The 13,168-nt window shown below is 47.7% G+C and overlaps 1 protein-coding gene across 1 annotated transcript; it reads left to right on the forward strand.

Moving 5' to 3' along the window:
* Positions 1 to 252: 252 nt before the first annotated feature.
* On the forward strand, positions 253 to 7,863 carry LOC114587859 (uncharacterized). Its single transcript, XM_028712692.2, has 2 exons — positions 253 to 742; positions 6,050 to 7,863. Exon 2 carries the CDS (start codon positions 6,061 to 6,063, stop codon positions 7,132 to 7,134), a length of 1,074 nt encoding a protein of 357 aa, XP_028568525.2. The 5' UTR covers positions 253 to 742; positions 6,050 to 6,060; the 3' UTR covers positions 7,135 to 7,863.
* The last annotated feature ends 5,305 nt before the right edge of the window (positions 7,864 to 13,168 follow it).

Below are 13,168 nucleotides of genomic sequence, written 5' to 3' on the forward strand. Positions count from 1 at the left end.
GAAGGGGTCTGTTAGCCTCTGCTTGGGATGATCTGCTTGTATATTTGAAAAGAAGGCCAATTCTGACGGGTACCGCACGTCACTCATCCAAAGGGAGTCAAACCATTTTAGCGCCTTCTCGCTGGATGTGTGCGCGACGCTCCGATTAGGAGACCGCGCAGGAACGGGACGAAGCGACGCGTCCTACAATGCAAGACAGGCAGCGGCACGAGAGGGCCAACTCTGGCCGGCAGCCCACCTGCAAGACTGGCCCCCGCTCTCCTGCCCAGGCAAGGTGCGCAAAGCACCAAGGGCGCGCCAAGCCGGAGCGCCAGGTAGGCCGAGCAGCGCGCAAGACGCGCACCCTCGCAGGCCCGGCTGTCTGGCGCCAGCTCGGCTCTTCGGGGCCCTTCTGGTTCTCCGAGAGCGCAGAGCAGCGATGCCTCGGCGGGCCTGACGGCGGCCCCTTCCCGCTTCCCTTGGCTGCCGGGGTGAAGCCAGGCGAGGCGGCGTCCTCGGCTGACCCGGGTTCGGGCGAGGGCGGCTCTGGCGCGCCGAGGGGAGGCGCCTCGCCAGGGCCGGAGCTGCTGCCGCGGCCGCCGCTGCTCCAGACGCCGGCGCGGGACGCTCCCTCCAGCGCACCAGCAGAAGCCAGCAGGCCCGGCGAGGTCCGGCGCAAGGCGAAGGCCCCAGGGGGACCTGGTTCCTTCACCGCGCCCCGGTTGCGCGCATCTCTCCGCCCGACCCTCCCGGCTGCGTCGAGGTGAGGCTGGGGGGGCGCGCGGGGGAGGCTTGGCAGGCTGCGGGGGGGGGGGGAGTTCAATACATTGAGACAAAGGAGATGGCGGTGCGGGGGGGGGGTCCTGGGCTTTTGCGCGAGACGCCCCCCCCCCCCCGGTTGCACCAATTCTTTATCCCAGCTCTTTTCCACTCGCGTTCGCGCGAAGGTGGCTTCTTGCGGGGCGTCTATCCGCGCAGGCCCTCAGCCGCTCTCAGGGGTGGTTTTAGGCGCCAGCACGGGGAGCCTCTGAGCGCGTGCAGAGTGTACTTTGCGCCCGCCTCCCTGAACGATCAGCTACTCCCACCTGTAATCTGCGAGGAAGAAAGGGTTTCCCAGGTCAGGAGAGGCGAGGGTTTGCACGCAGACTTGAGATCAGCCATCACACATGCTCTGTATTTCATGCACACATTTTTTTCCCCTTTAAAAAATGGTTTTTTTTATCTATGCAGGGTACACAATGAATATTTCTGAAACTGTATGTAAGATCGTTGTAATACTGTTGGGCTTTGGAGGGTCCACCCCCAATGTAAACATGCATAGTGTGTGTAGTTGCAACTGCACAAGCAATATTGTATTTGGGTACAATATTATTATTATTATTATTATTATTATTATTATTATTATTATTATTATTTGCCTGTCCGACTGGGCTGTCCCAGACACTCTGGGCAGCTCCCAACAGAATATTAAAAACACAATAAAACATCAAACATTAAAAACTTCCCTTCAGATGGGCCCTAAATAGCAGGCCATGCAAGCTGTAGTGCAACAGGTGTTGCCAATGGGCAGCTACCATCAGGACAGGTCTGTGGGGCAGGACTGAACAGAGTGAACAGGGGAGGGGCCTCCCTTACCACATTTTGAAGTAAGTGAAGCAATATACATTTCCATCTAAAGGGTATGCGCATGCAAGGCAAATTACAGTCCTGAGTCTAAACTTGCCTACTTGCCCCACTGGGTGCTCCCCAGCCTCCCACATGACATGGCAAGGGATTCTGGGGCACACCTTGAATTATGTGGGGCAGCAAAATCTCCAGGGTTGCCCTTCACAGTGTTCTGTTTGGATACCTTTGGAGCGCTGCACCTACATACATGGGTGAGATTGTCAGCACAATCCTAACCGTGTCTGCTCAGAAATAAGTCCTGCTGAGTTCATTGGGGCTTACTCCCAGGTAGGCGAGGTTAGAATTGTCCCCTATGGATGTGCAAGGCTTTGAGGAAGGCTGGCAGTAAGTGTAGTTGCTCTGCTTGTTCCACATAACGGACTTAATATAGGGGGATGTAAGAAATATCTTTCTGTTTGCTCTGCAGTTATATTCCTGACCTTACGCAGAACTCAGTGTAGTTCAAAAGCTTGCATACTTCCTGTATCTCCAAAAGATATGAAGTTTCAGATCCACCTGTTACAGAAACTGGCAATTTGTGAAGATAAAGAGAGCCGTGCGAATTCTTGTATTAATTATTTCATTAAACCGACACCTGATGACTTTGAACAGCACTATTCCCCCAAGAACTATGGCACAGCTAGCTTGGCTTCTTTCTTTCCCTTTCATGCTTCTTGTCTTTAACGTGCTCAGACAAAACTCTGGTTTCAGCCTCACCTCGACAAGGAAGTGTTGACACCTCCCAGCGATTTGGCTTGGCGGTGGTTGGTGGTTAGCGGCTGTCATTCAAAGCAACCTTTTACCTGTCAAAACCAAGACCTAGAAAGAGAGGTGCATCTTACATAACTAAAAAGTGTGCTTTTTGCGCTCCTCGTATAGTAGTTGTGTAGTAGATGTGGGTGGGTGTTTTTTGTTGTTGGAGTTTTCCTGTTGTTCCCCCCCCCCCCTTGGAACAAACTGCGCGTTCTTCCCAGCCTTCCTCCTTTGGCAGGACGGCACATGCAGTCCTGACCGCGGACTGGAATGTTCCCAACAACTCGGGTAAATGGGAGTTTTGTGGGAGGGAGGGAACTGTTATGGCGGAGTGACCTAGTTAACAGCAGTGCCTAGAAGAGGGACAGAAGGAAGAAGAGATTTGAGGTCACTGGCTCACTCCTTCATCCCAGGAAGAGACATACAATGAAATCCTATGCATGTCTTCTTAGAAGTAAGCCTCATTTGAGCTCAGTGCGACTTAATCCTGAAGCTCCACGCTGAGGAGGGGCTGGAGATGGATTACTTCTTGATTGTTTTGGAATATGATCTCCACCTAAAACAATTGTAATCTGTAGTGGGGGTTGTTTCCTGTTCCGCCACATTTTTTCCTGATGTATTTTTATATACAGGATGTTCTTTTCTTTTTTTAAAATAATTTTTTTATTGGCTTTTACACATATTTTCCAGCATAACATCCTTTCAAATTTTTTGGCTAGCACAGCCTAAGACTTCCTTCAACCTCGACTGATGGTTTTCTAAAGTCTTTCTAATTACGCATTTTGTTACTATAATTATTGCTATAAACTCAAATTTCCAATACATCTATTCTTAATTCTTTTCACAATAATTTATAAATCACTCCTTACAAAACTTCTTTTACCCCTACAAGCAATGTCAATTGGTTACAATTGCTTTCCAAATATATCAAAACTTCTTCCATTCCTTTAGGAAAGTCTGCTCCTGCTGGTTCCGAATTTTCCCTGTTAGTCTCGCCATCTCAGCATCAGTTTCTCTTGCCATTCTTCTTTAGTTGGTATTTCTTCTTGTTTCCATCTTTGGGCTAATAGTATCCTTGCTGCAGGTATCGCATATAAAAACAATTTTTTTTATCATTCTTATGAATTTTTGTGCCCACCATACCCAATAGAAGGGCTTCTGGTTTTTTAACAAATGTATATTTCAACAATTTTTTTATCTCATTGTAAATCATTCCCCAGAAGTCCTTTCTTACATTCCCACCACATATGGTAAAAGGTACCCTTATATACAGTATGTTCAGTGTGGTGTAGTGCCTAGCATTTGGGGCACAGAAGGAGATCTGGGTTCAAAATGGTCATGAAATTCACCGGGACACCTTGAGTCAGATGCACAGGCACACACAAGCAGATTATCCATGCCCTAGGGCTGCTCAAGGGTACCCAGTACTTGCACTTTTCACCCCCAAATGTGAAAAGTGTAGCACTTACTGTAACCAACTTCATGGCGTGTACGGCACCCTTTTTCCTTTTTAAAAAAGCATGTAACCCAGTGTTTCCCAGCCTTGAGTCTCCAGCTGTTTACAATTCCCATCATCCCTGCTAGCTAGGGATTATGGGAGTTGTAGTCCAAAAAGAGCTGGAGCCCCAAGGTTGGAGAACACTGATGTAAGCTATCCTTCTAATACCACTACAGTGGTACCTCGCAAGACGAATGCCTCGCAAGACAAAAAACTCGCTAGACGAAAGGGTTTTTTGTTTTTTGAGCTGCTTCGCAAGACGATTTTCCCTATGGGACGGAAACATCTTGCAAGTTTGTTTCCTTTTTCTTAACACCGTTAATACAGTTGCGACTTGACTTCGAGGAGCAACTCATAGAACGCGGTGTGGTAGCCTTTTTTGAGGTTTTTAAAGACTTTGGTGATGTTTGAAGGTTTTCCAAAACTTTCCCGACACTGTGCTTCGCAAGATCAAAAAAATCGCAAGACGACAAAACTCGCGGAACGAATTAATTTCGTCTTGCGAAGCACCACTGTACAGTGATACCTCAGGTTACAAACACCTCGGGTTACAGACTCCGCTAACCTGGAAGTAGTACTTCTGGTTAAGAACTTTCCCCAGGATGAGAAATCACTTAACATCTTTGTTTCTTTCCAATTCAGCGTTAAACATATTAATTCATCATATTACATATTAAAACCCTAAGCCTATCTAGTATTTGCAAGCTTTTTCCAATTAGTTTAACTTAACATATTTGACTAAATAATCATTAAATTTAATCCATTCTTCCTGGTACTCCTCCTCCTTCTGGTCACGGACTCTTCCGGTCGGGTCAGCCAGCTCCGAAAAATCCATCATCTTCATCTGCCATTCTTCCACTGTTGGTATTTCTTGCATTTTTCACTTCTTAGCTAATAAAATTCGAGCAGCAGTTGTGGCATACAAAAATAATTTAACATCTTTCTTGGGCAATTCCGAACCTATTATTCCAAGAAGAAAGGCCTCTGGTTTCTTAATAAATGTATATTTCAACATTTTTTTCAATTCGTTATAAATCTTTTCCCAGAAGTCTTTCACCTTGGGGCAGGTCCACCACATATGATAGAAAGCACCTTCTTTTTCTTTACATTTCCAACATAGATTATCACAGTTATGGTAAATCTTTGCTAATTTAACAGGGGTCAAATACCATCTATACATCATTTTCATTATATTTTCCTTTAACATTGTACATGCAGTGAACTTGACCCCTTTATTCCACAGTCTTTCCCTTTTGTCTCACATTTCTAGGCACAGGTCCAGGCTTTAAAACTCTGTGTCCGAGAGGTGGGTTTTTTTTTTTTTTTTTTTGTCCCAGCACTTTCCCCAGGAAAACCCACATTTTACTGCAGAATCAGAGCAAAGGGCAATTGGGTTTTCCGCAGACCTGTGCCAGAAAAGCGTGGCACAAAAAGAAGTCTGGATGAGCCCCAAAGTCGCCACTGACTTGCTTCAGATTTTGGCTGTAACCTCAACTTCTGCCTCTGTCCTTTAAAAGTTTGCCCTTTTTTAGCAGTAATGCTCAGCGCTTATATTACATTGGCACCCTCTGACCAGTCACATGTGCTTCCTTGTGGTTCTTCTCACAACTACATAAGGTAGACATGGGTTTTTATCTCCAGAATGCAGATGGATGAGCTCTTGGCAGGCGCAAGGTTCAAACTGGGGACGTCTTGATTTTGTAGCTCAGTCTCTTAGTATTGCCAAGTATTTCTCCAGCACAGGAGACATTGGTGTGTTTGAACTCCTGCTTATCAAGTCTCTTGGATCTCAGCGACCCCATCTCTGAAAACAAATCATAAATAGCAGTCTGCCTTATTACATGACTGTTGTAAGGATAAATGTGGGTTGCGTAGCTAAAAACAGCTTTAGGAATGACTAATAATATTGACATTTCCAGCCTCTTTGGCACTGCCTTACATATCTGTGGGTTTGTTCGAATACTAAGCAACCTCTTGGCAATGTTAACTCTTGCTGTGATTCTGGGCACAGGAAAACCTGCAGAGGTCATGGTTGGACCTGTGAAAAGGTTCCTTCTGCCCCGAGATCCTCTTTATTTCCCAGGTGCACACACTGAGAGAAAACAGCCCTAGCATGCTCTCAACCACTTGCTCTCCTTTCTTCCCACCCCACAGACTTTGAGGGAATGGACCTGCCCCTGGAGGACCCTGCAGCCCAGCCTCAACGGGAGCTTCCACCAGCCCACGTGTGTGAGCTGCGCACTGCGGTGTCGTGCTTTGCTGAGGAGACCGTCTCGTTGCTCTCGGTCAACGGCCTGCTAAGCCACTCCCTGCTCAGAACAGGAGGCAACGCTGGGCCACAGCAAAGGGAACCAGGGGGCTCCTCCAGCATGGCCCGGCGCAAGCGGGAATTCACCCCGGACGACAAGAAGGATGACGGCTACTGGGACAAGAGGAAGAAGAACAACGAGGCGGCCAAGCGCTCTCGGGAGAAGCGGCGGGTCAGCGACCTAGCGCTGGAGGGCCGGGTGCTGGCGCTGCTGGAGGAGAACGCTCGCCTCAAGGCGGAGCTCCTGGCCCTCAAGTTCCGCTTCGGCCTGATCCGGGACCCGGCTGAGCCTCACCAGCCCGTGATTGCTCTTGCCACTGAGATCCACCAGCCACCAGCCCCACCCCAGCACTACCCTGTGGCTCCTGACGCACCCCACTACGCTTGCCCTTTCCGCCCAGAGCCAGCCACCAGCTCTGAGGATTCTGGTTTCTCCACGCCAGGCAGTTCCAGCATGGGCAGCCCTGTCTTTTTTGAGGAGCGCGACAGGGCAGAGGAAGGGGGTGCCTACGACGGGCACTGCCTGGTGCCCGATGCCCCAAGCGAGGGAGCTGACGTGGGTCGGGTTGGCCGCTACGAGTCCGGGGAGAGCGTCAAAGGCCTCCCCCACAAGCTGCGCTTCAAAATGGCGGGTGGGGCCGAGGAGACGGGTGGGGAGCAACCTGGACCTTACACGCCATCTCCACCGGTAGGAACCTGGAGGGCCCCAGCTGCACGGGAGGAGCAGGGGAATGTCGCCGGCCCTGTGGGCACAATGGCCTTTGAGAATTGCTGTGAGACGGAGGCTCCCGGCACCCAGCTGCCCGCCCCGCCGGGGCCTGAGTACCAGGCGGAAAACAGCACCTTGCGAAGCCAGCTAGCGTCACTTTCAGCTGAAGTGGCTCAGCTGAAAAAGCTCTTCGCTGAACAGATCCTGATCAAAATGAACTGAACTGGGGGTGGGCAGGGTGCAAGGGTGGCATTATAGGGGTTCATCTCCCCCTCCCCAATCTCCAGAACTATAAAAAAAATGGGTATTCTGTGTTTGTATAGAATTTGGCCCTGCGTGGTCAGTTTTCATCTGTTTAAATTAATTCAAGCCACAGCAACAGCCCTCCTTTAGAATATGTGTTCCTCATCACCGTGGCCCTGTCTTAGTGACTTTCAAGTTTTCTTACGTTCAGGGAACTTTTATCTTCTATCTGCATGACCTTCTCTTGTCCCCATCCCTTGTGCATTTTGGAAGATTTTGGGAGGTGTTTTTAGGTGACGAACACTCAGCTTTTGTGCAGTAAATGCCCACTGTGTGTTGAGGAAGTTCGTGGGCTGGAGGCATGGCAATCTCTCCTTCCAAGAATTTCATCAGCCATTGCCTGTCTTTTCATTTGAGGAACCTCAATAAGCTTCCAGGGTTCTGGAGAACAGAGTTTGGGAGACACTGTACTGTTCAAGCATGAGAGCGACCACCCCAATGCAACTGAACTAGTCCTGACTTCCTGGAGAACAGCTAGTTGTTTCCTCAACCACAATGGGGGTCCCATCTGGACCACAAACTTCAAAAGAATCCTGGGAACCGGAAGAGGGATGGACTTTTAAACCACTTGGGGAACTGTAGATCTGCTTTAAGTGATTAGTGCATCTGTGTTTGCTGGTGGTGGTTGTTTTTGCTAGGTTGGGAAACTGAAGTAGACCAGTTACAGATAGGTAGCCGTGTTGGTCTGCCATAGTCAAAACAAAAAAAATTCCTTCCAGTAGCACCTTAAAGACCAACTAAGTTAGTTCTTGGTATGAGCTTTCGTGTGCATGCACACTTCTTCAGATACACTGAAACAGAAGTTGCCAGATCCTTCTATATAGTGAGAAGGTGGGGAGGGGTATTACTCAGAAGGGTGGTGGGAATGGGTGATTGGCAGATAGCTGTGATGAGCCTGTTGATGACTCTTAACGACTGCAATAGGTCTTACAGGAAAAAGCAAGGGGTGAGAAGGTGAAAAATGGCTTTGTCATGTATAATGAGATAAGAATCCAATGTCTTTGTTCAGACCAGGTCTCTCCATGGTTTTAAGTTTGATAATGAGTTGCAATTCAGCAGCTTCTCTTTCCAGTCTATTTCTGAATATTTTCTATTTCTCCCCACCTTCTCACTATATAGAAGGATCTGGCAACTTCTGTTTCAGTGTATCTGAAGAAGTGTGCATGCACACGAAAGCTCATACCAAGAACTAACTTAGTTGGTCTTTAAGGTGCTACTGGAAGGAATTTTTTTTGTTTTGAAGTAGACCAGGTGAGTGCCCAGATGTCTGTGGGAGTTGATGTCCCTTTCAGAAACTGCCAGGTCCAGAACCTGACCTGGTGAACGAATGAGAGGGACTGAAGGTCTGGGTCGAAGGAGAGGCAGCCAATGGGACAACAATTCCATTCCTCGTACCTTTCCTGCCTCTTTCATTGCTCTGCCTAGTGCTGCCTGGAAGCCAAACCCTCTGACTGTGGACACTTTGTGATGGAGGACAGGCACTTTGCACATGCTTAAAACAACTCTCCTTTTGATTCTTCGATCTTGCTTCAGTGTGGAACCTCACCACTGAGAACGCTCAGATTTTGGTTGATTTTGACCGTCTACTTTTTAAACTAATCATTTTGGTGATTTTAATAAATCTGTGTATTGCCATGATCTAATAATGAGCTCGTTTTTTGAGAAAAAATGCAACTTTTAATAATAAGCAAAAGTTACCACACAGCTGTAGAAGGGAAGGCTGTTTTGCTTTTTCATTCCTTGTCACAGCAAAATCAAGAGAGGCAGGAAATAAGCATAAGAACTCATGGCCTTCCTGAGGCCTATTGGCCCCTGTCAATTAACCTAAATATTTCCCTCAGTATTCTGAAAAAGTAATATTCAGAAGTGGGGGGGGGGGAGGGGTGTGCGCTCAGACACGGAGCTTTAAATCATGGACAGTGCCTGGAAAGAACAGCAGAAAGGTGAATGGGGATAAGTACTTCCATTTTTTGTTCTTAAATTCCACAGTAGTAGCAGGGAATGCCTAGCACATGAAAATTGCGTCCCAGCTTGCTCCCTGTCCTGTTTCCGGCTTTGCCCTCCAGTGTTTGTGTAGGAAGTACTGAAAAATGTGATCTCCCAGCTGCAGAGTAAATTTCCTATGATCACGCTGCTACCTACACAGGCCAAGTTTGCATTAGAGGAGTGCCAACTGGATTTTCTGCTTTTGGGGTCAAACTGGATGTGACTTCAAGCACATTTTAAAATCATTGCTTGCAGCTGGCCCAGCCCCAGGTTAACCCTTTCCCTCCCGTGCCATTCCCCCCAGTAATAATTTGCTATGCACACAGTCTGATTTGCCCTAAGTTAATAAACCAAGATCAGTGTAAATAGCGTTCGGGGTGGGGTGTGTCAGTGGAAAGATGACACGGGGGGGGGGGGGGACACATGCCCACTCCCTTCAACCAATCCATGTAAAAGGTCTGGCATAGGCAAGAAGAATGGGCAGATGCATTAAAGGCCACCCGCAGCCTCCACAGGTGGTAGTGGCAGGAGACTGGGCAAGCTTCTTCTTCATCTTCTTCATCCTCATCATCATCAATTTCATTTCTATACCACTCTCTATTTTTAAAGGGGGAAAAAATCTCAAAGCGGTTTACAACCTAAATTAAAACATAAAATAGAACAATCCGGAATAAAACATTACAGGGGTGGGAATGAAAATTATACATACAAAGCAACACAATTAACAGGAAATTAAAATATTATCCTAATGATTTCAGCATAAAACATTTGCAAAGGAGGTCAACTGCAGAATACAGTGTTACCTCAGGTTACAGACACTTCAGGTTACAGACTCCGCTAACCCAGAAATAGTACCTCGGGTTAAGAACTTTGCTTCAGGATGAGAACAGAAATTGCGGTGGCAGCGGGAGGCCCCATTAGCTAAAGTGGTACCTCAGGTTAAGAACAGTTTCAGGTTAAGAACGGGCCTTCAGAACGAATTAAGTTCTTAACCCGATGTACCACTGTACACATTTAGCGGAGCAAAGTTACCATACTTTCCCATGAATAACACACACACACACACCAGTGTATAACATGCCCACTATTTTGGGGGACTCCAGTTTAAGAAAATGGGCCAGAGTTGTGGAGTTTTTTGTGGAGGGGAGGGAATGCAGGAAGTTACTAACCCGACGGTTACAATCACTCGCACCGCTTGCTGAACTGTATTAAAGTTGGTTACATTAGTCAGAGAAAAGCAAAAATCAATATAATGGGTGACACCTGTTCACGTCTCCACCAATTCCTTTTTTAAATACACATTTATGTTATGGTATATTGATATACTGTTGACTCCCAAAGTAGGAAACCACATATTCAGACGTAGAATTGGCTCCAGTTCTAAAACAGGGGTTAGGAACAGGATCTGACCAGCATACTTCCCAACACTCATCAGATGAAAATAGGGACATTTCTCACTCCCGCACAACTTACCACCCTCGACCCTGTATTTTTTGTTCCCACCCCCGACTCCTGCAGAGCATTTCCTATCGGAAGGAGGGCACAAGCCCCCACGGCTACACCTCCTCCACCATCCTGAGAAAAACCCTTAATCCCGATTTGATTTGATTTTTGCTAGAGTTGCAAAAAGAAAAACACACACCAAGAATTTGTTTGTTTTAATCAAGACTCCTTGTGCTCCGCTCCCCCTTTCTTCTTGCCCAGGGCGACTCTGTCCTTTGTCTACGCAGTTGTACCTCGGCTCCCGAACGCCTTGAGAGTCAAACGTAAGGGTACCAGATTTTATTTTATTTTTCAATTTTTTTTATTGGTTTTCACAACATTATAAACAAACAAACACATAAAACAAACAAACATAAATCATAACCTTATTAAAAATTACACTTATTAACATGATTAAGTGACTTCCTCGCTTCCCCTTGGTTGAATTTCATTGCATGTCCTTTTAACTGTTTTCCAAATCATAGCTCTTAAAATAATTTAACTTAAACATTAACATCCTTAGATCTTCACATTATGAAATTAAACATATTAAGATTTTTTTCCATGAATCCAGGGACACTTTTCAACTTCAGTAGGAATGATAGGATTTTGTCAGGGGACCGATTTGTAAATCCGGGGACTGTCCCCGGGAAATGGGGACGTCTGGTAACCTTAGTCAAACGTTCCGGTTCCCAAACGATCAGAAACTGGAAGTGAGTGTTCCAGTTTTCGAATGTTCTTTTGGAAGCTGAACGTCTGACAGGGTTTCAGCGGCTTCTGATTGGCTGCAGGAGCTTTGGTTTCCGAACGTTTTGGAAGTTGAATGGAAGATACGACTGTACCTCAGAGAAAGCGCGTCACGTGGGCTCAGTGGCTGCAGCCTCTCCCTCCTCACCTGCTCTCCAGCAGCCTCTACAAGCTGCCCAAGAGAGGAGGCTGGCAGTGGCAGACATGGGATGCTTCCTCGCAGTCGCCACTGCCACCACTGCCATCGCTCGGGGCAAGCACCGGCTAATGAGCCACCCTGAGCTCAGAGCGGGCGGCCTTGGCAGGGGAAATAGCGACATTCTGGGATCAAATCAGAAGCCTAGACAGCTTTCATAATTCTGGGGCCGTCCCTGAAAAATCGGGATACTTGAAGGGTCTGGACCAGTGGGCCGGAGTCCGAATCCTGCACCCTCACTGGCCCCCCTGACAGGTGGGCAGAACCTCCCACCTGCCGGTCATCTGGTGTCCGGTGACACAAAAACCGTACCTTATAAGTGAGGTTCAAACCACACCCACAGAGGAGGAAAAAAAAACCCTTGAATTATGAGTTTTTTGCTTCACTCTCTCCCCCCCACCCCCGAATCCATAGTTGACCTGATCCAGTGAGGCAAAATGGATGCCATGGACATTTGCCCAAGTCTGTGTGCATCTAACCCCAGTCAGAATATTTGTGATATCATGGATTATCTGTTTGGGAGGAGTAGCAGAGATCCCAGGTTTGGAAACACATTGCTTGCTTGCTCCCCCCCCCCCCACACCCAGTTTCTAGTTGCTCAGACCAGCAAGCAAGCTGGAAGTGTGTTTATGGATCACGGGGATCATCCCTCTGCAGTTCTCTTCTTTGCACAGATCTGGGAGGTTAGTAAAGGTAAAGGGACCCCTGACCATTAGGTCCAGTCGTGGCCGACTCTGGGGTTGTGGCGCTCACCTCGCTTTACTGGCCGAGGGATCCGGCGTACAGCTTCCGGGTCATGTGGCCAGCATGACTAAACCGCTTCTGCCAAACCAGAGCAGCATACAGAAACGCCGTTTACCTTCCTGCCGGAGTGGTACCTATTTATCTACTTGCACTTTGACGTGCTTTTGAACTGCTAGGTTGGCAGGAGCAGGGACCGAGCAACGGGAGCTCACCCCGTCGTGGGGATTCGAACCGCTGACCTTCTGATCGGCAAGTCCTAGGCTCAGTGGTTTAACCCACAGCACGCAGGCTAACTATTCACCTGAAATCCCACAGGTCATATATTCAAGGCCTGTAGGCTTCAGCCCTGATGCATGCAGGGAAACTCCAATGTATTACCCATTAGTGCCAAAGAAGTGGAGTTAGTTATATGGCAACGTTAGTGTCAGAGAAGGTGTCAGAGAATAGGAACGCCCAACACCATAAACAAAGAATTAGGAGGAAACCCCACTGGCAACGCCTGGATATCCTTTCTGTGCAAGCATAGGCTTTATTTATCACTGGCTGCCATTCTGAAAAATAGAAAAGTCAGGTACTGTACAACAGCAGACAAGACCTGCAACTTTCCTCCAGGATGGATTGCAGTGCAGGCAAATCCTTTAGGAATCAGAAGCTGGAGCCTCCTGGACCCACACAGAAGCCTTCTAAGGAGGGCCACCTGATCCTCTTCCATTTGCCAAGCACGAGGCAAAATGAAAGGTACACAGAGAAAAGTGGCATCTACTGCAACAGAAGCTGCTAAGAGACCACTTCAGGGAT

This window comes from Podarcis muralis, chromosome 17 (assembly GCF_964188315.1).
Source record: "Podarcis muralis chromosome 17, rPodMur119.hap1.1, whole genome shotgun sequence".
Classification (NCBI taxonomy): Eukaryota; Metazoa; Chordata; class Lepidosauria; order Squamata; family Lacertidae; genus Podarcis; species Podarcis muralis.